The 24819-nt window shown below is 39.3% G+C and overlaps 2 protein-coding genes across 4 annotated transcripts in view; one reads left to right on the top strand and one right to left on the bottom strand.

The window, feature by feature from the left end:
- Positions 1–16: 16 nt before the first annotated feature.
- Positions 17–19011, top strand: GINM1 (glycosylated integral membrane protein 1). Of its 3 annotated transcripts, XM_049695193.1 has the most exons (9): positions 22–196; positions 4587–4646; positions 4818–4914; positions 10217–10368; positions 10921–11077; positions 11621–11756; positions 12248–12308; positions 13133–13296; positions 18273–19011. In XM_049695193.1, exons 1-9 carry the CDS (start codon positions 77–79, stop codon positions 18382–18384), a joined length of 1059 nt encoding a protein of 352 aa, XP_049551150.1. In that variant the 5' UTR covers positions 22–76; the 3' UTR covers positions 18385–19011. The 3 variants fall into 3 exon arrangements, 2 of the variants coding, with proteins under 2 accessions (XP_049551150.1, XP_004263776.1); XR_007470449.1 differs by lacking the exon at positions 18273–19011 and having other exon boundaries at positions 17–196; positions 12248–12798; positions 13133–13271; XM_004263728.4 differs by lacking the exon at positions 12248–12308 and having other exon boundaries at positions 25–196; positions 11621–11754.
- Positions 19012–20899: 1888 nt separating this feature from the next.
- The window catches only part of KATNA1 (katanin catalytic subunit A1), a 35439-nt gene continuing 31519 nt past the window's right edge, over positions 20900–24819 (bottom strand). The window contains exons 8-11 of the mRNA XM_004263726.4: positions 22846–22972; positions 22200–22334; positions 21703–21829; positions 20900–21263 (exon numbers count right to left, since the gene is read on the bottom strand). Coding sequence (XP_004263774.1) covers positions 21065–21263; positions 21703–21829; positions 22200–22334; positions 22846–22972 — 588 coding nt within the window. The 3' untranslated portion in view covers positions 20900–21064. The remainder of the gene's footprint in view (positions 21264–21702; positions 21830–22199; positions 22335–22845; positions 22973–24819) is intronic.

Here is a 24819-nt window from a genome sequence, read left to right as displayed (position 1 = left end):
GGCCAGCTCGGCCCTCGCCTCCCAGCTGCCCCCGCACCGCCCCCAACGCCAGCCGCCCGCCGCCGGCCTGTCCAAGATGGAGGGCGCTCCGCGGGCGCCGCTCGCCCTCCGACTGATCATCGTCGCGGCGCTGCCAGTCACCGGCTGGCTGACGACGGGCACCTTTGAGCCGACGCTGTTGCCCCGAGCCCCGAAGGTAGGGCACGGCGGACGCGGCTCTGCCGGGATCCTCAGGAGAAGCCGGGACCGGAGACGTGGGACTGCGGCGTCCCCATCGACGCCTCCCACCTCCGGCGGGCAGGCCGTGGTCTGGGGGCCGGGCCCCCAAAGCGGGAGTGGGGAGAAGCAGCCAAGGAAATGGAGGCGGCAGGGGATGGGGGAGGCGAGAGCGCAAAAGAGGCTCTTCAGTTTGAGGTTCAGCGCGGCGCAGCGAACCCGATTGTTGCGGCAGTCCAGGCAGTTGCAGTCCTGATGGGGGTGTGCCGTCGAAAGTAGCGGATCACTAGTGATCTCAGCCTTTTGTAATGGCGCCTAAAGAGCCGGGCTCTGGGGCGAGGCAGTGTTGAAGTGCTGGGGAAACGTGGAAGTTGCTCAGTTGAGAGCGAGCGCGAGCGTTTCCGGGCCACCTGTCTGCCCCGGCCGGCGGCGGGAAGGAATGCCTGCCTTCCCCCGGCGTGCAGGGCTCCGGGTGCACGCCAGCCGGGTCGCTGGGCCGGAGAGGGAGGGAGGCTGCAGGCCAACGCTGACCCCGACGTCGTCCCTTTGGCGGGAGTTGTTAGAGGAGTGGATCTTCGAGCGCGGTGGAACCAGCCGCACCAGCATCCCCTGGGAACCTGGCAGAAACGCGCTAATCAGAAGCTCTAGGGTGGGGACCCAGCAGTCTGTTGCAGCAAGCCCTCCAGGTGATCCCGAGGTCGGCTAAAGTTTAGGGACCACTGCATGCTTGTCCTGAAGGGTGGCTGGTTCTTACTGCTTTGGCCGGGTGGAATTAACCAGTATTTGCCTTTCATTAATTCAATGTGTGGTAGGGAAGCGTCTGAAGACTTTAAAATGCGATTTTCCCAGAATGAAAAGAAACGACATAGGTGCGCCTTTTCTTACTATATCAAGACTTGAATGCTCAAAATTCAGGGGTGAGGGTTACGACGTTACCCTTCCTGGGTAGAATAATAGCATATCTTAGTTTCAGTTCTCTTGGGACATTCCAAGAAGCCACAGCATCCCAAGCTCTAAGAACCACTTATATCTGAAGTATGTGGACCACAGTTGCAGCTGTTCAGAAATATGGTTGTGAGATCAAGAGACCAAATAAAAATGAAATAATTCCTAGAGTTCTGGAAATAGAGACATTGTTTTTCCCTTTTCCAGATTTTAAAGATTCATCATAGTTATTTATGAACCCGAAAGACATTTGAGTCTGTTCCTATAATATGAAAAAAAATGCATTTAGACTGCAAGCTGAAAATACACCACACCGTGGGGCTCTTAGTGAGTTCATCATTTCAGTTCTCCTTATGACTTCTTTCTACTTTTGGAAGGTCCAGATCTACACTCAGAATTTCATAGGTTAAATGAATGGTGTGCAACTAGAAGGAGAATCTCATTCCTTGGAAAGGTGTATATGGGAAACTGAGGCCTCTTGATTTCACAAAGTTTTACTGTGAAAAATTTTTAATGTACAGAACATTTGAAAGAATTTTACAGTGGTCATGCATATTTGATAGGAGCTGTCCAGTTGACCTTTGTGCAGTGATGATGTATGTCTGCTCTCCCCATTACAGTAGCCACTAGACTACTGTGGTTACTGAGTATTTGAAATGTGGCCAGTGTGATTGAGGAACTGAGTTTTTAAAATGTTATTTAGTTTTAATTAACTTAAACGTAAATAGCCACATGTGGTTAGTGGATACCGTATTGAATAATGCCAACTTAAACTACCATTTATGTTTTACTACACACATCTGTTCATTTGTTCATCTTTGTATCCAGCCTGACCTAACTGTAAGAAAACTGGTTGAAGTCAGAAAAATTCTCCTTGTATCTCTTCAGTGACTCATATTTATTGTGTTATAAGCATTTTTCTGTTGTGTTTTTTTTTAAATAAATTTATTTATTTATTTTTGGCTGCATTGGGTCTTCGTTGCTGAGCACGGGCTTTCTCTTGTTGCGGTGAGCGGGGACTACTCTTCATTGCAGTGCACGGGCTTTGCATTGCAGTGGCTTCTCTTGTTGTGGAGCACGGGCTCTAGGCACGCGGGCTTCAGTAGCTGTGGCACGCAGGGTCACTAGTTGTGGCTCTCAGGCTCTAGAGCGCAGGCTCAGTAGTTGTGGTGCATGGGCTTAGTTGCTCCGCAGCATGTGGGATCTTCCCAGACCAGGGCTCGAACCTGTGTCCCCTGCATTGGCAGGTGGATTCTTAACTACTGCGACGCCAGGGAAGTCCCGCATTTTATGTTTTGTTTACACATGTAGTTGTCAGAAGTTGAGGTTACACAGATTGTGAAATTTTTAAAAATTTGGGGAAAAGTTGTTACAAAGATTGTGAAATAAAAAAAAATTTACAGTACATTCTTCTAATATTAAAATGACTTGGTCACCAAAGAGAGGGAGGCATCCAGAGGACACTTATTTTCTTATATGTGTAAGTATTTCATGTATTTCCCTCAGACTTATTTTAAACCAGGTATCTATTACCTTTGTCCTTAGGAAGCCATTTTTTTCTAGATGGGCACTTGTGAGTGAAGGAATTAGAGGAGAATTGAAAATGAGTGGGGAGAAACTTCAGTTCTGCCACTCACTTTCTAAGCATACACTGCCCTGGCTGACAAGCCTGAACTTTCAGTTCAGTCAGAGGCTCTCAGGAAGAACAAGAAATATGCTGGCTCTGAACTTTGGGTCAGGAGGCAGTAAGGGGTGAGAGTTTCCCCTGATATGAAATCATTCAAGAGGGTCAAAAGGAATTTAATTGAAGTTAGTTTTCTGGAAAATATAGTGCGCTATACAGTCTGCTAATTGTCTTTTACAAACCGCATATTTCTACTGGGCAAATGATGTATGTAAGTGCAATAAATTACTCACAATATAGTGTATGTTCTCTACTTGAACGGCAGAAGCTATAAAAAGGTTTCTCATAACACCATGAGTGGACGGTTATCTCTGGGCTATTAGAAGAGCACTATAGTCTACAGTTTTCAAACAGATCCTCTAGTTTGAAAAGAGGAATGAATTCTTGGCTGGAATTTGGGCATAAAACAATACAGCCACCAACTTGATGATTTATTGAATGTTAGTTTGTTCTAGAGATGAGTTTATTTGTTCTAGCCCACACTTAATTCTAGATAAGCGTGGGCCAGGAGAAAGCCAGGCTGGATCTGAGGAATCACTAGTCCTAAAGCTTCCTGGGCTCCTATGGGAGTTGGGAAGTGTACCAAAGTCATCCTGAATAAATGGTATGAATTTACATGTTAGAATCCTGTTCCTCAGGTTGTCCCAGGAATCAAGCCAATCTCATAAAATCACTCAGTCTTGGTCTCTCATTTGTTAGAAATATATAAAGTATTGGAGTTGCGCACAGTGCCAAGAAATACACTTGTATATTGGTTTGATGTTTAGAATAATTTCTGTCTTTTCAAAATTAAGAATACCCTCACAAAAAAAGTATTTAAGGGGAGTCTTGTTTTCATTCTATGATAACAATGTCTGTCTGTGAATATATTTAGGAAAGAATTTGATTTACAGATAACAAATCATAGTTCCTGTGACTCTGATTACTTAGAATAATGCTTTCTTGTCTGTAGTAAGCATGTCATGAGTAAACTTAAATATTTGAGCAGAGTGCTTTTGAGCATACCTTGAGAGGCACTGAAGCTGTGCACTGAAAGACCTTGTCCTCGGGCACTAGGGGACACATGTAAGAAGGGTTAGAGAAACTTTGTATATGAAAACAATAGAGTTGGAAACATTTCAAATGTCCACTGATAGGGGACAGTTAAGTAAATCGGTAACAATTTGATGGCATATTACACAATGCTGTAAATAAATGTCTACAGCTGCATACATAACAGTTTTAAATGAAAGAAGTTCCAGAAGAATACATTATATTATTCCACTCATATAAACAACAATATGTTGTTTAGAGAGAGATAATACAGATAGTTAAACTATAAAGAAAAGGAAGAAATGTTAACATAGAAGACAATATAGGGATTCCTTCTGAGGGGCATGAGGGGAATGTGACAGAAAAGGTCATTCAGGGGACTTCTAAGGTGTGGATGACATTCTAGTTTTTAACCTAGGTAGTAAGTATGTGAGTGTTAATCTTTTAAACTCTATATTTGCATTTTATATGCTCAGATATGTGATATATTTCATAATTAAGTGGAAAAGTATATAGTTTATAAAAAATTGGAATTGTGAAGGGTATTTAAAAGGCTGTAAGGATGAAATTGATGAGTTTTTAAAAGTGGTCTTTTAATGTTGCTGTAAGTGATCATACAATAAGTATAACTGAGGGGAGAAGAAAAAGAACTGAGTTATTCTCAGTTTGTGAAACGCATACCTGCCCAATTTGTATATTTGTTTTGCAGGACAGCATCAGAATTAATGTAACTACCCTGAAAGATGATGGGGAGGTATCTAAAGAACAGGTTTGTCTCTTTTGGTTATGTTTTTATTATATCACTTAGCTAAGTATCATGCAGCCTATTTTATTTTTTTATCTCTATATCCAATTTAGTTAGATAATGTATTTTTGACATGAAGAGTTTGTCATCATTTGTAAACCATTGGAATTAATGTATATGCTGCTTTATTTTAAGGTTGTTCTTAACATAACCTATGAGAGTGGACAGGTATATGTAAATGACTTCCCTGTAAATAGTGGTGTAACCCGAATAAGCTGTCAGACTTTGATAGGTAAGTACTGCTAAATTACTTCCGTAATTGTTCTATTTTTAATAATACTAAATTAGTGAAACACAATTCTTTGATGTTAAATATTTCCATTTCAAATTAATACTACACATCATTACTAGAGTATATAATAACACTTGTGTGTACTCTTTTCCTACTTTATATTTATATTTCTGGCATATTCACATTTTCTCTGTCATGAGATTGGCATTGCTTGGAACTTCATGTCTGGTAGGTTGATAACAATGTAAGAATGTGCCTGGAGGTGGTAAACGGAGATTTACAAGCAAGAGACAAAATCTTCAGAGGAGTGCTTATCACAGTTGTAAAAAATAAAGAGAAAAGTGATTTGTCTTTCTGATTCTTCCACCTTTATGTCCATATAATGTTTTCCTTTTTAACCTTTTAAAATCTTGAGTTGTTTAAAGACAAGCAAATATGTTACATTGGAATGTGCCATTATTTGAATGAAATAAAGGATATGAAAAATTTGTATAGTATTCCTATTACCTGTTTTAATATATGCATTTGAGGCAGTAAATGTTTCTCTGAGCAGTTGTATCCTATACTTAATTCATTATATATCTTTATTATCATTCCATTCATGGTGTTTTCTAATTATTTACTGTGATATTTCCTTATCCTGTGGGTCATTTTGAAGTATATTGCTTAATTTTCAAATATTTTGGGATTTTTTTTTTTTTTTTTTTTTTTTTTTTTACTGATTCCATCTCTATCATCAGAGATATAATCTGTATAATTTTAACCCTTTGAAGTTAGAGACTTGCTGTATGGCTTAGCAGATGGTCAGTTTTAGTAAATGTTGTTTTCTGTGTGTACTTGAAAAAAAGTTAATTATGTAATTAGTTGGATATGATGTTCTATATATGTCAGGTCAGATTTGTTGATCGTGTTCAATCCTTTATGGAATTACTGATTTTTTTGTTTATTTCTTTCCTTGCCCTATCAATTACTGAGAATGGTATGTTAAATCTCCACTATGTATATTTGTCTGTTCTTTCAGTTTTGTCAATGTTTGCTTTATATATTGTGACACAATATTACTAAATCCATACATATTTAGAGCTGTTATGTCTTCCTGGTGAATCCGCTCATTTATCATTATAATATGTCCTTATTTATCTCTAGTGATGTTCTTGCCTTGAAATCGGCTTTATCTGTATTATTTTACTAATCACTGCTTTTTGGCCAGGCATGGGGGAGGGACGTGGATTGCTTTGTGGTATCTTTCCATCTTCTTGGAGTCTTCCTGGGTCCTTATAATTGAGGTGAATGTCTTACAAGCAGCATATACTTGTGGTTTCTTTCTTTCTTTTTTTTTTTTAATCCAGGCTGTCAATCTGTCTTTAGTTGGAATTTTAATTTATTTACATTAATGTAATAACTGATGTATTTGGATTTAGATCTTCTCTCTTATTTGTTTCCTATTTGTGTCTCACCTGTTCTGTTTCTTTTTCTTCTCCTTTTTTGCCCTCTTCTGGGTTATTTACTTTTTGTTTCGTCGTTCCCCTCTATCTTGTTGGTTTTTATATTATTTTACTATTCTTTTAATGGTTACCCTTGAGATCAGTAAACTAGTACTTTTATCATTTCCCAACCAATGTAGGACCCTTAGAACATGTAAAGTCCATTGATTCCCTTTATGCTTTTTTAAATTTTATTTTTATTTTTTTGACTGCGCAACGTGGCTTGCAGGATCTTAGTTCCCCGACCAGGGATTGAACCCAGGCCATGGCAGTGAAAGCACTGAATCCTAACCACTGGACCTCCAGGGAATTACCCCCTTTTTGCTTTTGTGTTGCTATTGTCATGCATTTTAACTCTTTGGGTTCTTAAACACTAAGCAACATAATTATACTTAATGGTTTTCTGTAGTCCAGTATTCATTTATGTTCACCCTCACAGTTACCCTTTCCATTGTTCTTCATTCCTTCCTGAATATCAGTGTTCCCCTCTGGGGTTATTTTCCCTCTGCCTAAAGAATTCCCCTTAGTATTTTTTTAGTGCAGATTTGAGTGTCTGTTTGTGTGTTTATCTTTTTACATGTTTTCTAGTGGTTCTCAGTGAGAGACTTGGTGTGCTACAAGCTAATCCATCATAGCTAGGAGAGGAAGAGCCATTACTGGCTTGAAGAATATTCCACTGATGCTGTATTTATTAGGAAGTTGACGTGGAGTGCAGTCTGGCTGCTTTATTTGTTATAGTCATCTTTCTAGTCATCCCAGTTGCACAGGGTTTATTTCCTTGAAAGTGGAAGTAAAAGCCTATCTTATCAGTTATAAGAATCTTTAAAACATTAAATGCAACTACAACAAAAAGTCTTCTATGCTTAATTCTTTAAAAAAAATTTCTTCTTTGTAGATACATTAGTTATACTGCTGTGTAACAATTTCACCCCCAAGTTAGTAGTCTTTGTCAGTATTATCTCCTAGTTCTTGCAGGGCAAGAATCTGAGCTTGGCCTAGCTGGGCTCTCTGGCTCTGGCACGACTGGCGAGGCCCGCTTCCTAGCGCACTCACATGGTTGTTGACAGGATGTAGTTGCTTGTGAACTGTTGGACTGAGGCCTCCGTTCTTCACAAGATGTTAGCTGGAGGCCTCCCTCATTTCCATGCCACATGGCCTCTCTGTAGAGTATCTCACAACATGGCAGCTGGCTTTATCAGTGAGAGTACGAGAGACAGTGTCAGGGAGAGAGTACCGGCAAGACACAAGTCAGAGTCTTTTATAATCTAATCACACAGGTGACGTTCCAGCACTTTTGCTGTATTCTGTTTGTTAGAAACAAGTTACTAGGTCCAGCCCACACTCGGCAGGGGGCAGTTACACAGGGGCGTGAACGTCAGAAGGCAAGGGTCATTGAGAGCCATTTGGGAAAGCTGTCTACCTCAGTAGGGAAAGTCAGAATATGGAGGGCTTTTGTTCTTATTAGTTTTATTCTACGGCAGCAGTACCAGCTTTGGAGTCTGAAGGGTCCCTGCTTTGATGTATTTATATGACTGCATTTTCTCATGCATTGAATCTGTGTCCTCGTGCACTGGCCTTTGGGCATACAACTAGGCTGACGAGGAGCCCACTGTTCCATGAGGGAGGCTGATGGGTAAACAGTGAAAACACTGACATGGACCACGAGAGAAGGGACGTTTTCCAGTTAGGAGCCTCAGATGATGTGAGGGAAGTTAGGCAGACTAGAGAGAGGGCACACTGTAACGAGCCTGAAGAAGGAGGACCAGGCAGAGAACCACTAAAGAGGTCACGGGGGCGCTGCTGAAGGCGTTTGCACAAGGAGACTATAATCAAAACCATGTCATGGTAAGATTAATCTGGTGCTGTGGTGTGAATGGTTTGAAGGGGGAGGGGTTACAGAAGGGGAGAATAGGTAAGTATCATAATAGTAAGTAGCTAATGAACTAGACATTGGGTGGGGAGGTAGGTGGAGATGGAAAGGACAAATATAGGAGATACTTTGGAATGGTCCAAAGGAAGCAACTGACTGGATACAGAGGATGAGGGTGAAGAAGTCAAAGGTAACCTAGTAATTCCTGTCCTTGGTAGGTTGGAGAAGGGTGGGTTTATTAACAGAAATAGAGAAGTCAAGGAAGATTGAGACCAAGGGTTAGGCCACTTGTTTCTCAATAAAAATATCTGTACCTGTTTAAAAAATTACAAATGTTAGTCTATACCCCCCAGAGATTTTGATTTATTAAGATTAGAGTGAGGCTCTGGCATCTATACTGTTCCCTGGTGATTCTGATGCATAGTTAGGATTTAGAACCACTCAACCAGGTGTCTGAACATTATTGACAATTTATGATAGGATATTTACTTTAAATTATGTATTTATAATTCTGGGTGGAATCACTGATTCACAAAGGCTGTAGAACAATAAACTTGATGCATTCTCTCAAAGAACTCAGCCTAGTTGAGGAGACAGGTTTCTAAACTAAGAGCTACACTACGAGAAAGTTAGTGCTTAAAAAAAAAGGCATGAACTCAGCATTGTAGGGATACGGTATCTAGAACTACCCAAGTAGGAGTTTATTAAAAATGTATGGGAGGAGAGTGAATAATGGAGAGCATTCTATAACATTTTTTAAAACTTAATTTAATTTATTTATTTATGTTTGGCTGTGTTGGGTCTTAGTTGCTGCGCGCGGGCTTCTCTCTAGTTGCGGTGAGCGGGGTCTCCTCTTCATTGCGGTGCGCGGGCTTCGCACTGCGGTGGTTTCTCTTGTTGCAGAGCACGGGCTGTAGGCGCCTGGGGTTCAGGAGTTGTGGCTCGTGGGCTCTGGAACACAGGCTCAGTAGTTGTGGTGCACGGGTTTACTTGCTCCGCAGCATGTTGGATCTTCCCGGACCAGGGCTCGAACCCGTGTTCCCTGCATTGGCAGGCGGATTCTTAACCACTGCGCCACCAGGGAAGCCCATGGAGAGCGTTCTAGATCAAGGGAACAGCTCTGCAAAGGCACAGCATCACTTTAAATAGCTGGATATGCATGCAGAATTTTCATCTGGGTTCCTTTCTGGCAAGTAATTCTCAGACAATAACATTTGAGGAACAGAAGCAAAATGCTTCTTTTGCGGCAGTTTCATTGGTTTCTATTGATTTGTCTTTTTCTATCTCTTTCACTTTCTTGGCTTTATAAGCCAGCTGCAACTGCTACACCCCGTCACTGCCAGGGTGGGGCGGGGATTCTCAGCTAGAGAGGAGGAGGGCCGGTAGCTGATCCTACCCCATCGTCCACTAGTGGAGAGTCATTAAGGGCTCTCCCACCCTCTTCCCCATTCCTGACCTCTCCAACAGTAACGAGTCGCTTACTGGAGACAGGATTGAGAAAAGCCTCAAGTGTCCTTACTGCTTGGGCCCCTTCTATCACTGGATTTTGTGAACGAATGACTGGATGGATGAACGTGCTCACTTTGCTTAAACATGGGATTGTCTGTGTCTTCTGGCCTGCTTTGTAAATAGTTAACGCCTTGTCGGTTCCTCATTGACAGTGTATATAAAAGAATAGGAAGGACGTGGCTAGTGTGGAGTTCGGTACAAAACATAAAGGCCATCAAGCATTTTCCCCTTTTCAAATGAGTATAAGGATTGTAAGGATTTGTCAGGTTGTCTTTGTTTTCATAGATCTGAAGCATCAATATGAGGTCAGAGATGAAGAAAGGCAAAGATATTGGTATACAACTGTCTCGATCCATGTAAATGTCATCAAAATAATCAAATGCAGCAACTGACTTGGTGGCAACTTTTGTTCAGAGCTGTCACTACTTTTTTTTTATAGTGAAGAATGAAAATTTGGAAAATTTGGAGGAAAAAGGATATTCTGGAATTGTCAGTGTAAGGATTTTAGTTCATGAGTGGCCTATGACATCTGGTTCCAGTTTGCAACTAATTGTCGTTCAAGAAGAGGTAGTAGAGATTGATGGAAAACAAGTAAGATAGTATGCTTACTAATTGAGAATTAAATTATAAAGATTTGTGCTCGGTGTTATGCATGTGTTCAGTTATTTTACTATTTATTTCTGACTTAATAAGGAAAAAAGTTACGTTAGTGTTGCGTGTATCCAGTCACTCAGAATTTTTTACTTGTTTAGCATTTGAAGTCTTAATTTTAAAAAAGATCATATTCATACATGTTTATTCACACATGTTTATATCACTTTAAAATATAGTAAACATCATTAAACAGAGCAAGTAAGTGAAGAGATTGAATTTGGTTCGTAGCTCTGCTGCCATTTCCTCTGGCTAAGTCTCTCTAAGTCAATGAAATGGAACTGAGAGCGAGCCTCTAATAGTGAGCACACAGGAATGTGATTAAAGTTGCAAATTAAATGCCTTAAAGTGGGGGGGGGGGGAAGAAAGAGGAATTGTGTGTGACTAGGACAAGGTTTTTAGTTTCAGAAATCAGGGAGGAAAATTCAGTCTTAGTTTCTTACCAGCTTGTGCCATTATTTAAAGTAAAGAGTTGCTTATATTTTCTCATAGGCTCAACAGAAGGACGTTACTGAAATAGATATTTTAGTTAAGAATCAGGGAATACTCAGACGTTCAAACTACACCCTGCCTTTGGAAGAAAGCATGCTGTACTCGATTTCCCGAGACAGTGACATTTTATTTACCCTTCCCAACCTCTCCAAAAAAGGTACTTTAAAATACCATTATTTAAAGTGTTAAGGAAATTATTTCTTTAGTTGGTAACTTTTTAATCATAATTAATATGTTTCGAAGTAAGCTTCTCTTAAAAATGCTTTGTAACATGTATTGCTTTATATATCCATTTGAGGACTTTGCAGAATGTGATCAATGCTGATTACAGAGTGACATTTTGCTGTAATCATCTATCTACTCTTACTCTGGGTAATCATCACAAAATACATAATAAGAATGTCATTCATTTAAGTTCATTTAGAGGAGGAAGTATCCATTTTTCCCACTGAAACACAGAACTTGAAAAAATTTGACTTTCTATGTGACAGAATCATAACTGCTGTAGGTCCCTTTTAACTGTCTAAATTTGGGGTTCCTTTCTGGCATTTAAAGCTAAACAATCAAATGTTTGTTTTTCTCCCCTGGAAAAATGTATGTTCTTGCTATCTGAAATGTTACTGGTGTAGTAGTCTTAGGACTGGTGGGAGGGACACCAGCATATGCCTAGCATTTTGGTAACCTGGCTCTTCCTCCTCAGGAGAAAGTGTTAGTTCATTGCAGACCACCAGCCAGTATCTTATCAGGAATGTGGAAACCACTGTAAATGAAGACGCTTTACCTGGCAAATTACCTGAAACTCCTCTCAGAGCAGAGCCTCCGTCTTCGTATAAGGTAAATCAGGCGTTTGGGGTTCTCTTTATACGTACTACAAGCATTTATGGTTATGGTAAAGAAAATAAATATCAGCATTTAAAATGAGGTGGAAACCATGAGGATTGGATCCATGGGAGATTGTTAATAATGAACTCAGCACTGTTTTACTGTGGTATTTTTAGGTATTCCTGTCTTCCTTTTCAAGTTTCACTTAGTAATGTAGTCAGATAATGATGATTAAGGCATTAGATTTCATTTTGTTTGGGATCTTCCATTTCAGAGGCTTTCTCATGTCCCCATTTGTCTGTTAGTATTCTGTGACTTCTAACACAAACACACATGCATGGTCCCCTCAGGACTGTGTGCAGTGACTAAGCACACTTGGTTAAGAGTGTACTTTCTGGAATCAGACTGCCTAGGTTTGAATCCTGCTTCTGCCACTCACTAGTTGTATCATCTTGGACAAGTTCCTAGCCTCTCTAACCTTTTCCTTTATCCGTACAGCAAAAGTCCGTAAAGTGATGCCTTTCTCGTCAGGTTGTTGTGAGGACCGAAATAAGATGGGTGCAAATGTAAATACGCGCTGGCACCGTTAGGGACTTGTATATTCTTAGTGACATTATACTGCTGACTGGGAAGATATTCTGGGTTCAGAGAGAGTATCCTGGAATCTCTGTGTTAGCTAGGCCCCTCACTCGGAATAATTTACATTTAAATGAGCAGGATCTGTGGTTAGTCAAAATGGATTCCAGAGATGATTCTTTGAAGAGATTCTCACTGAAGGTTAGGACTGCTTACGTGGGGTCACTTTGTGCTGCCTGAACTCTAGCGCCCTCACTGTCTGCCCCATCTCCTTCAGAGCAAGGAAGCCCAAGAACAGACTCTTCAAAGCCCATGCCATCAAAGCACACCTGAGTTTCTTCTGTCACTGTTTAAGTACAGAAATAGGTTTTGTGCACAGTGAATGCCCCGTCTGTTTCAAAAGCGACTGATGTGTTTCTCTGTCTCTCTGTCTCTTGTCCTCCAAATATTGGAAACACATAGTTGACGGGTCCATTTTATGTAAGTGGACTAGCCTTCTTCTTGTCAATTAGCAATATTTTCACTTGGTTTACAGTTAGACAGCAGTGTAAATAATTGTAAAGTATAGCAACATTTCTGTGCCTGTTTTGCATAATTTTTTAAATTGTAAATAACTGAGGTACATTTAAAAATAAAATACACCCACTTAAAATGTACAGTTAGATAAGTTTTGACAAGTGTAGACACCCATGTAACCACCACCACAGTCAAGGTATATAATGTTATCATCACCCAAAACTAGAACATAATTTTTAAAGTTTCTTAGAGCTCAAATGAAACTTGCATATCTAATCAAAACCCTTTTTTTTTAAAGGTGATGTGTCAGTGGATGGAAAAGTTCAGAAAAGATCTGTGCAGGTTCTGGTGTAGTGTTTTCCCAGTATTCTTTATGTTTTTGAATGTCATGGTGGTTGGAATTATAGGAGCAGTTATAGTAATAACCATCTTAAAGGTGCTTTTCCCAGTTTGTGAATACAAGTAAGTATTTCTTATTTTGGATCAATTTTAGTATTTTTAATGATTAAAAAGTAGTTGTATTTACTCTATGTCAGAGTGGTAAATATAAACATTAGGAAGGATAAGAGAATTGGGAGGGAAAATAACATCGTTTTTTGTTCTAGCCCATCTTTCAACGTTAGCAAAATTAAAAGACATTTATTAGATACTTATTATGGTCAAGACACTTGTCTTGGGAATTCATATGTGGATAGGACAAACTCTGCTGTGTAAGAACTTAGTTTATTAGAGAGAGAAAGGAAACAAATCTCTATAATGGAAAATGGCAATGTGTATAATAAGAAAGAAATGAAACAAGAGGGCTTCACTATTTTCAACCCCAAAGTATCAATTTAAAATGAAGTAAATTTTTGAAGACTAACAGGATATTCACGGCAGCACTGCTTGTAACAAAAAACAAAAGCAAAAGAGGAAACCTCTGAACTGTTTATAGGTGGAGGTTGATAGCTAATGGTTCACACATGCAGTGGGATTCTGTGTGGCTTATAAAAGGAAGAAGTCCAGGCTTCCCTGGTGGCGCAGTGGTTGAGAGTCCGCCTGCCGATGCAGGGGACACGGGTTCGTGCCCCGGTCCGGGAAGATCCCACATGCCGCGGAGCGGCTGGGCCCGTGAGCCATGGCCGCTGAGCCTGCGTGTCCGGAGCCTGTGCTCCGCAACGGGAGAGGCCACAGCAGTGAGAGGCCCGCGTACTGCAAAAAATAAACAAATAAATAAATAAATAAAAGGAAGAAGTCCAAGATGTATTAGATGGGGAAAAAAGTTGCCCAATGGTATCATCCAATTTGGGTAAAAGAAGAGTATGTGTATATGTATATAAATGCACAGAAGATTTCCAGAATGACAAGGGAGATGTTATGTCTAATAAGTGAGAATGAGAGCAGGAGTGGAGAGAACCTTCCCTTTTTCCCCTTCTGTACAGCTTGATTTTTTTTTTAACTGTAAGAAATTATTTTATAAATTAAAAAATGAATTTATTGTTGGCATTTTTACAAGTTAAATAGTCATTTTAGTCGTCTTACTAGAAGTAAATCTCAATAGAGATGACAATTTTTTTTTAATTTTTATTTATTTTATTTTTGGCTGCACTGGGTCTTCCTTGCTGCGCGCGAGCTGTTCTCTGGTTGCAGCGAGCGGGGGCCACTCCTTATTGCGGTGCGCAGCCTTCTCATTGCAGTGGCTTCTCTTGTTGTGGAGCACGGGCTCTAGGCGCGCGGTCTTCAGTAGTTGTGGCTCACGGGCTCAGTAGTTGTGGCTCGCAGGCTCTAGAGCCCAGGCTCAGTAGTTGTGGCGCACAGGCTTATTTGTTCCGCGGCATGTGGGATCTTCCCGGATCAGGGATCGAACCCATGTCCCCTGCATTGGCAGGTGGATTCTTAACCACTGCGCCACCAGGGAAGCCTGATGACCACAATTTTTGGCTTAGCTAAATTACATTGGACTATGTGGAGAAGACCATAGGATTTATTTTTTTAAAAAATAGACCCAATTTAAACATTCGCTTTTTTTCCACTTGCTTGTCAAGAGGTCTTCAAAATTTCCATTTCTTCATGTGTAACACTGAACTAATGCCTCCCTTAAAGGATTGTTAGAGGTCAAAGTCATAATACAAACAGAGCAAATGAGAGTAAAGAAATATTAGTGCCCCTCCTACCTTTTAGTTTGTGTTTCCCGTGGAGAATTCCCATTTCCCATTTCTTTCTGATAATGAAAATTCTATAACTTAATAGTTTCTTCCTTTTTCCTTTGACTGCCAGGAAGCTCAGGACTTTTTTTTTGATCTTTATTATGCAAATCTACATAGAAAACAGTGTTGTAAATTTTTAAATGGTTCTTTTACCAAATGTTTTATTTATCATGGGCTCCTCTGTGTGAAAAAATGCAATGTAAAATTAAAAACCTAATTTTCAATATACTCTGTCATTGGCAATTGTACTGAGGATTCTTTCTGGTAGTAGAAATTTTATCAATACAGAAAGTTAAAAGTACCTTTTCACTTCCCTGTTCTTTAATTCTTGTATCTAGAGGTCTTAATTGTTAACTGTTTGGGTATGCATCTTTTATCCAAATTCTGTGTATTGATGTAATTGTATACTAGATACTTATAATTGTTTATCAATCTAGACTCTTAACTGTCCCACAAATTGTATTACTCACTTATAACAGAGGTTCCCAAACTTTCTTGGTTCATAGCTCTCAAATGTGCCAGGAAGTTTTTCTTGGTGCCCTTACCTAGGCCAGAAATAAAATTGAAAGAAAAAATATTTTTTGTTTCTTAACTTACCAATGGGATTGTGTAGCTACAGGGCACTACACAATACTCATATCTTAGAATCAGATTGGACACTGCCACCCTCATTTCCCATTCAACATTAGTTTTTTGTACTGTATTTGCTTTTTATCACAACTGCCCAAAATCCAGCTTTGCAAAGATGAGACCTCATTGAAAAAAGAATGTGTAGTACAATGTAATGTTAAAATCGTGAACTACCTTCAAGCTAGTATTACACATAAAGTCTAGAATTTTCTTTTTCTTTTTTTTTTTTTTTTGCGGTATGCGGGCCTCTCACTGTCGTGGCCTCGCCCGTTGCAGAGCACAGGCTCGACGCGCAGGCCCAGCGACCATGGCTCACTCACGGGCCCAGCCGCTCCGCGGCATGTGGGATCCTCCCAGACCGGGCACGAACCCGTGTCCCCTGCATCGGCAGGCGGACTCTCAACCACTGTGCCACCAGGGAAGCCCTTGAATTTTTTTAACTTTTTATTTTATATTGGAGTATAGCCGATTAACAATGTTGTGGTAGTTTCAGGTGCACAGCAAAGTGACTCAGCCATACATATACAGGTATCCATTCTCCCCAGACTCCCCTCCCATCCGGGCTGCCACATAGCATTGAGCAGAGTTCCCTGTGCTATACAGTAGGTCCTTGTTGGTTATTCTTTTTAAATATAGCTGTGTGTACATGTCAATCCCAAACTCCCTAACTGTGCCTTCCCTCCACCCTTCCCCCCCGGTAACCATAAGTTCATTCTCTAAGTCTGTGAGTCTGTTTCTGTTTTGTAAATACGATCATTTGTATCATTTCTTTTAAGATTCTGCATATAAGCAATATCATACGATATTTCTCTTTCTCTGTTTGAAGAAGTCTTGAAATTTTTAAATATTCTGTAGCACCTCTGTGAGCCATGCCAGGGGTCTCAGTGCAGTTTGGTAACCATGGGCTTAAGATCTTTTCCTATCAATACATATATGGACTTACTCTTTTTATTGCTGCATAGTGTTCACAGTATGGGTATGCCATAATATAACCATACCTGCATTAGACATTTAGGTAATTTCCAATTTCATGTTACTTCCAATAATGCTCTAGTGTATATTCTTAAATGTTCATGTCTCTTTGCACATGTATATTTATGTAGGATAGAGTCCTAAAAGGTGAAATTACTGGGTCAGAGTACATGTATTTAACATCTTCTCAACACCTGATAGCAATCTTTTTTGCTTTTTATACTGTGGACAAAAATCTCATTTTAATTTCCATTTTCTTCTTACTACCATCTTTACTAGTCTAGGTCTAGCTAAGTCTAGCATCTTTGTGATGCTTAGCTGTATATATTTCTCCTGTGACATGCCTATTTAGAACCTTTGCCCATTTTTCAGTTGTATTGCCTTTTGTAATCATTAACATGTAGGACTCCTTTGTCTGTTATACATACAGAATATGTATTGCAGATATATGTATATGTATTTTTTTTTTTTTTTTTTTTTGCGGTACGCGGGCCTCTCACCGCCGCGGCCCCTCCCGTTGCAGAGCACAGGCTCCGGACGTGCAGGCTCAGCGGCCATGGCTCATGGGCCCAGCCGCTCTGTGGCATGTGGGATCCTCCCGGACCGGGGCACGAACCCGCGTCCCCTGAGTCGGCAGGCGGGCTCTCAACCACTGCTCCACCAGGGAAGCCTCTATGTATATTTTTAAATCCCAGACTGTGATTTGTCTTTTGCTTTTATTTATGGTATTCCGTGTCATACAGAAATTTTAAATTTGGGGTCAGGGCAATTCATGTTTTCCCTTTATGGCTTCTAGGATTTAATTTTTTCTCAAATAGACCTTTCCCATCTTAAAATTACATTGTTTTCTTAAAACTTAGTTTTTACCATCACTTTTGTGTATTGTTTGAGCTAGTTGATTTTGCTTCCCAGAGAGGCCATTGTTCTATTGCCCATTGACTTGGAATATTACCTTATATTATGAACTAAATTCCCGTGTTTCTGGACTCTCTTCTTCCAGTGATCTAGTCTATTCCTGTGCCAGTAGCATAGTTTTTTTTTTTTTTTTTTTAGTAGCATGGTTTTAATTTAATAAAGTGTTTTAATAAATTCTCTGCTAGCTGGTTAGGGCAACTGTCTCTTCTCTGCATTGTTCTTTTTAAAAAAAATGTGACAGCTATTCTTGCAGTTTCTCCCTTGTGAACTTCAGAATCAGCTTGTTCAGGTCTATAAACAACTTCTGTTTACATTCCAATTAGGGTAATACTGAGCTTGCAATACAGGGTTTTGGATCCAATCCAAAGATCTCCCTGGTCAGGTATTTTAGTAACAGAAGGAGAAATGCTGTCTAAAGATCTAAGGTTGCGTTCCACTGGAGTACTGGTTAGAAAGATGCCTGGGCCTAGTCTTTTTGCCCAACTTGTGCAAATCTAGGACTCTGTTTGCCTTGGAGATCTGTAACTTACCCTGTCATCTCCTACAGTACCAGGTAAAGAACTTCCTCTTATTCCTTTCTGTTCCCTCAATCAGTTTGGTTAAAGTGAACTTTGGACTTAGGATTTATATAACCATCATAAACTAAATGAAGCAAAATTACCTAACATCAGGTATATATTTAATTATAACCTTGAAGTAACCCTATCTTACTTTAATTTTAATTTTTTATTTCAGAGGAATTCTTCAGTTGGATAAAGTGAATGTTATGCCTGTGACAGCTGTCAACTTATATCCAGATGGTACTGAGAAAACAGCAGAAAACCCTGAAGATAAAACATGTGTTTAATACACCATCTCAAATCATGGACTCAGAATTAGTCTATTGGTTCAAATTTGCCACTCGAATATAATTTTCTTTAAATCGTTAGGAATCAGTTTGTACAGTAAAGAAATTGCTAAACTCCTATAACTGCCTAAAACTTGACCTTTAAAGTGATAGTTGAAGTTCACCTTATTAATGGGGCTGGCTGTTCAGATGGTGAGTTATTAAAGAAAATTTAAGTGAAATGGAAGAGAAGATGTGAAGAAACTTTGAAACTACCAAAAAAAAAAAAAAAAAAGGCAAGACAAAATGCCATGTGCCAATACTTTTCAAGGTGCCTTTGTTAATGAAATTATATACACTTAATTGCTATAATATATAAGACTTTATGAAAAGCACTTTATGAAATTCTAATTTAAAAGCTCAAGAACTTAACACTTATTTTTTTATTGAGTACAATGTGCCTTAATATTAAGTATGTGACTCAGTATAAAATCACTGAAGTATATCATGATTTAATTGTATCCTGTACCAAGACTACTTACCTTGAATGAACCAGGATTTTAAAATAGTGACATGTTCTCACTCTAAAAATAAATTTTTTTGAAGAAAAAAGTACAATCTTTTTGGAATAAAAATTTTCCTCACGTGCGAGTTACTTATATATAATAGCTGCTTTCACATAACACTGGCTGAAACCAAGGCTCACATCAGTTAATGAGTCCATCAATGTCATGGAATTACAACGTGCCTTTGCTCTTGTGGTTCTAAATATAATCTTATTTACCCTACAATAGTGTTTAACCATCACCCAAATTGACGTATATTTTACAATGTGATCTAGGACATATAATACTTATTAAAATTCTTCTTTTGATTGCAACCCATCATTTAAAACACATTACTCAAAAAAGAAATGACTGGTTTTTAAGACCAACCACCTTAGATTTTGGCTAAATAGAAGTATGTGTGGAGGAAAGATGAAGGCAGTAAAGGAGTGATGTTTCATTCTGCCTGTTTTTTTTTTTTTAATATTTATTTTTGGCTGGGTTGAGTCTTCGTTGCTGCACGCAGGCTTTCTCTAGTTGCGGTCAGTGGGGTCTACTCTTCGTTGCGGGCTTCTTATTGTGGTGGCTTCTCTTGTTGCAGAGCATAGGCTCTAGGCGTGCGGGCAGTAGTTGTGGCACAGGGCTGCTGCTCCACGGCATGTGGGATCTTCCCGGACCAGGGCTCGAACCCGTGTCCCCTGCATTGGCAGGTGGATTCTTTTTTCTTTTTTAATTAATTAATTTTATTGTTGGCTGCGTTGGGTCTTCGTTGCTGCACGCGGGTTTTCTCGTGTTGCAGTGAGCGGGGGCTACTCTTCGTTGCGGCATGCGGGCTTCGCATTGCGGTGGCTTCTCTTGTTGTGGAGCACGGGCTCTAGGCACGCGGGCTTCAGTAGTTGTGGCATGCAGACTCACGTGGGATCTTCGCAGACCAGGGCTTGAACCCGTGTCCCCGCATTGGCAGGCGGATTCTTAACCACTGTGCCACCAGGCAAGTCCTGCCTAGGTGCTTTTAATAAGGAATAACAGCCCTGTAATGTGCTATCTCCATATTATAGACGAATAAATCATAGTATGTGGTTTACAATTTGATCCTCAAGTCACCCAGCTGCTAACACTTTATTTTTTTATGTCCTCCTCACTCTCTCAGTTGCTAGAAATCACCAGTTCTAACTTTAAGTGATGACAGGGTCTTATTTCATCCATTAAGCATAAGCCTGAAGATTCTAGTGAGGAGAACAATGCAGGAGGGCTTTTGTTGGAGAGTGTAGACTTTGCAGTCAGCAATTCCCATCCTGACTTCTCTCCTTACCTGTTAGGCTTGGGACCACGGCAAGACACTCAGTCTTCTTGAGGCTCTGTTTTCTATGGTTGGGATGCCACAGTGTTTTTTACAAGTAATTATAAACAAAAATCTTACCTGAAATTTTATACCATTAACCTTTATTTCATTTATTAACTTTTACTTCCACCATTAACTATTACATATTTTATTTATGCTTTGTATCCACGAGTGATGGGTTAATGCGTTTCACTGGAATACAGTGAGCAGCACGGGCTGAAAAGTATCTACTCGCCTACAGTGCAGCCTCTTACACAGGCAGAATAAAGTCAGGCAGGCAAGGTTTTATATAGATGTATATATTTTTTCCTTTTAAATGCACAGTAAAATGAAGGGCCTTTAAAGCTCTCTCAGGACGAGGAGGGAAGTTACCATAACACCACGCAGGAAGGAAAGCACACTGGGTGTGGTTCATGCATCAAATGGCTACTTGTATAAAAATGTTCAGGAATTTTCAGCTATCCACTGGCACCTGTGGAGCTAGAGCCAGTCTTATTCTTTAGAAGGAACAGCAGCCGCAGGCAGTGGAAGAGAAGATAGTATACTTAGATGTACATATAAGACAGTTTTCCAAGCTAAGTAATGGCATCTGTGCCGCAACATTTGTTGTCAGTGAAAGAGAAATACAGTAATGCTAAAGTAAAACATATTTGCTTGTAACTTTTAAAAATTTCCTTTATTCAGAATCATACTTTTTTTTCACTCTTACCATTATGAAAATTTAAAAAAATATAGCGCTTGGTGCAATGACATACTACTTTTAATTATTATTCAAACACTTAATGCAGGTTTCTCACAGTTTACATGTGAGAATTTAGCATGATCCAAACTCAAATATCCACTTCTCATATCTTTCAATGTCTGCAGCAGATACTGACTTAGAAACCTTTTTTAAAGCCATTTCAAAATCCTCCATAGTTGTAGGCATGTGCATTTCTTCTCTTGAAAGATTCCTGATTTCTTCTGGGGTCAAACCTTCAATACGCCTTCTCATTGCCATCAAGGATGCATCCCTAGGTTTTAAAAACGTGTAAACAAAAAAATGTTTCAGTGCATATGTTATTCTGTAATTATCTTATTACATATACATATGTAGTACTGCACAGAATCCAGTACTGGACTATAAGGCCTGTTTTTGAGTTGTTTTTTTAGCAGTTGAATCTGAGCAAAAAGCCCAAGAAGAATTAAAAGGATATAATAAGAGAGCAATTCAATTTTATTAAAAGTGTACCATAATATAAAGAATAAGCATCACAGAGACAGGAGAGAGGCTGTTAGCTAACACTAACGTAATACCAAAACTTGTGTCTCTGACTAGATTATAATGTGGGTCTTTATTCTTCATCTGTCTTAATTCAGCATAAAAACTTCATAATAGAAGCTTATACCCACAAAAACCTATGCTTCAAAAAAAAAGAAAAAAAACACCTATGCTTCCAAAATAATTCATACCTGCACACGTTGGTAATGTCCGCACCTGAATAACCTTCCATGTTTTCTGCTATACTTGCAAGGTCAACATCATCAGCCAATTCCAGCTCACGTAGACTTATTCGTAATAGCTCCTCCCTGCCTTTTGCTATTGGTAGAAACAAATTTAAAAATATAAGCCTTCAACACAAACAATGTTTTATTTTTCTCCAGTCTACTTTGAGAAGTTGTTTTCCAATTCTTAGAGCTCATTTGCTTAAAAAATTTAAGACCTATTCCTTACTGAATTTACTGCATTTATTTTAAAATTTTAATTTTTATTTTTTAAAATTGAAGTATTTCATTGAATTTTAAATTTCCTAGTATCAAGGCTTTAGGCTCCAAATATAGCCAAACCAATTAAAATAAGGAAAGACATCCTACGTTTGTCTTGGAAAGTTAATTAATACCAAATTTTAAAATTTCTAAGCAAAACTACCTAAGAGTTAACATGACCTTTCTGATTCAAATAAAGATACCTGATGGCAATGGAATATAGATTCTTTTTTCAAGACGTCGTCTTAAAGCCTCATCAATATCCCAGGGAAAATTAGTAGCTGCCAGAACCATAACCATTTTGGAAGGGTCATCATTTTCAGAAGCACCTCCAACACCTTGAGGAAGGATAAGAACACAGTAAAAAAAGAAAAAACAAAGCTCAACTACTTAAAGATCATCAGATATTTAGCACAACATTAAAAGCAGGGTAATCATCAAGCCTCTCTAAGACTTATAAAGCTAACTGGTATGTATGTGAATTTGTGGTCCAAGAAAAATGAGTTTTTGCAGTGTGCAAAAAATAGGACTCAAAATAGATTTGATCAAAAGACTAGTTCAGCACAACTACATAGCAATTTAGAAATTCTTCAAAACCATACATATCCCTCTCTAAGGCCAATTAATCGGCATTTGTTTCAATTTCATGGCTAAAAATGAGATCAGTGTGTATGACAGAGGGTGTCCTGTGAATAAACAGCCATAATTGCTGGTGTGTCACCACTGTCAGTGCACCCAGTTTACCGCTGGCGATCTCCAGGACCGACTGGCCAGCCCCGCGTCCCTGGGGCTGTGTGGGTCAGCACTATGAGTGGGGCTTGCTCAGCTCACGCAGAGACACAGGCATACCGTCCATCTGAATCAGCAGCTCGGCTTTCACCCTTCTGCTTGCCTCGTGCTCTTCGGAAGTCCCTCTGCGGCTACAAATGGAATCTATCTCATCAATAAATATGGTGGCTGGAGAGTAAAATCGAGCCTGAAGGGAGAAAGCGTGCAACACCAGGTTTTTATTTCATTGAAAAGTCATCTATAGTTTAGCAATTAGAAAAGAGCTGTGGAGGCTGCCACCCTGTGCATCTCTCCCTCTTTGCCTAATACTGGGGAGAGAGGATAGAACTGGAACAGCTAAAATACAGCTTCTAATATAGACCTATCATATACTTAAATCTTACATGGCCATTTTTTATACTATTCAATACTATAACTGATTATCTTCAACGTGTATTTGTTTATGAGTCATATAAATACAGGATTATCCTGTACACTACAATAATATGGACAACAATGGTGGGAAGACATTTACAGATACTGACGTGTTGTAAAGTTCTAGAAAAATTTTTGTTAAAGAGAACCATTACCTTAAATAAAATCACATAGATTCCCTCTAAGGGATTCTAATTTAATTGCCATTTTTTATTTGACTAATACAAGTACACCTGACCCTTGAACAACTCGGGTTTGAACTGCATGGGTCCACTCATATGTGGATAGTTTTCCATAGTAAATACTATGGTACTACACAGTCTGTGGTTGGTTGAACCAAAGGATGTGGAAGAACCGTGGATACAGAGGGCTCACTATAAGTTATATGCAGATTAACCTTCACGTTGTTCAAAGGTCAACTGATTTTTATCCTCTTAAGTTGTCAATTAGAGGTCAATTTAAATGGCCTCAGTTTTTTTTTTTGAGATAAAATTCATATACCATAAAATTCACCATTTAAACCATTTTAAAGTGACAATTCAGTATTTAGTATATTAACAATGTTGTGCAACCATCATCACTATCAAATTCCAGAACATTTTCACTGCCTCCAAAAATAACCCATACTTCCCTGCCCCTAGCCCCTGGTAATCACAAATCTATTTTCTGTCTTTCTGCATTTACCTATTCTGGACATTTCAAATAAATGGGATCATACAATATGTGGCCTTTTGTGTCTGCCTTCTTTCATTTAGCATGTTTTCAATGTTTATCTATATTGTAGCATGTACAGTACTTCACTCTTTTTTTTGTCTGCATTGGGTCTTCGTTGCTGTGTGCAGGCTTTCTCTAGTTGCGGACAGTGGGGTCTATTCTTTGTTGCGGTGTGCGGGCTTCTCATTGCAGTCGCTTCTCTTGTTGCAGAGCATGGGCTCTAGGCACGCAGGCTTCAGTAGTTGTGGCATGCAGGCTCAGTAGTTGTGGCGCACAGGCTTAGTTGCTCCATGGCATGTGGGATCTTCCCAGACCAGGGATCAAACCCGTGTCCCCTGCATTGGCAGGCGGATTCTTAACCACTGAGCCACCAGGAAGTCTCAGCACTTCATTCTTTTTTATGGCTGAATAATATCCCCCAAGTTTATTTTTGTACCTTAAATGCATTTCTTCCCCAAACCAAAGGACAGGGAAGATTGATCCATTAACTAATAGATCTAGTCAAGTATTATCTAGTAAACAGCTGTGTAAGACTCAATAGTATCACCCGTTTCTTAAGGAGACTGAAGAGGCATTTAATTTTATTTACTTATTTTTTTTTTGTTTTTAGTAGACTTTTTTAAAATTGGAGTATAGTTGATAAGAAGCATTTTATTATAGTAACTAATGTTTATTGTTAATCACTTTTTAAACAAAATATCCAAACTTACAGAATCACTGCACAAGAAAGCTTGAACGTAAAATGCAAGTCCACAATGGTAAGTGAACATTACAGATTTGAACACGCAATTGTACTGGGTTCATCAATTCTTTGGACCATGAGGTTATAATTCAGTATCCTCTAAGAGGCGATTGTGTTGAAAGCACAGTGCTTCCAAAGTATAGATTTAGTTTTAGTCTGTTCAC

This window comes from Orcinus orca, chromosome 12, assembly GCF_937001465.1.
Source record: "Orcinus orca chromosome 12, mOrcOrc1.1, whole genome shotgun sequence".
Taxonomy (NCBI): Eukaryota; Metazoa; Chordata; class Mammalia; order Artiodactyla; family Delphinidae; genus Orcinus; species Orcinus orca.
This window is presented reverse-complemented; position numbering and strand designations above follow the sequence as displayed.

Excerpts from the sequence above, each read along its gene's own strand:
- GINM1 (XM_049695193.1), top strand. The coding sequence starts at position 77 with ATGGAGGGCGCTCCGCGGGCGCCGCTCGCCCTCCGACTGATCATCGTC. Across the intron at positions 197-4,586 it reads TGTTGCCCCGAGCCCCGAAG|GACAGCATCAGAATTAATGT; the intron begins GTAGGGCACGGC and ends TTTGTTTTGCAG. Across the intron at positions 4,647-4,817 it reads GGGAGGTATCTAAAGAACAG|GTTGTTCTTAACATAACCTA; the intron begins GTTTGTCTCTTT and ends CTTTATTTTAAG.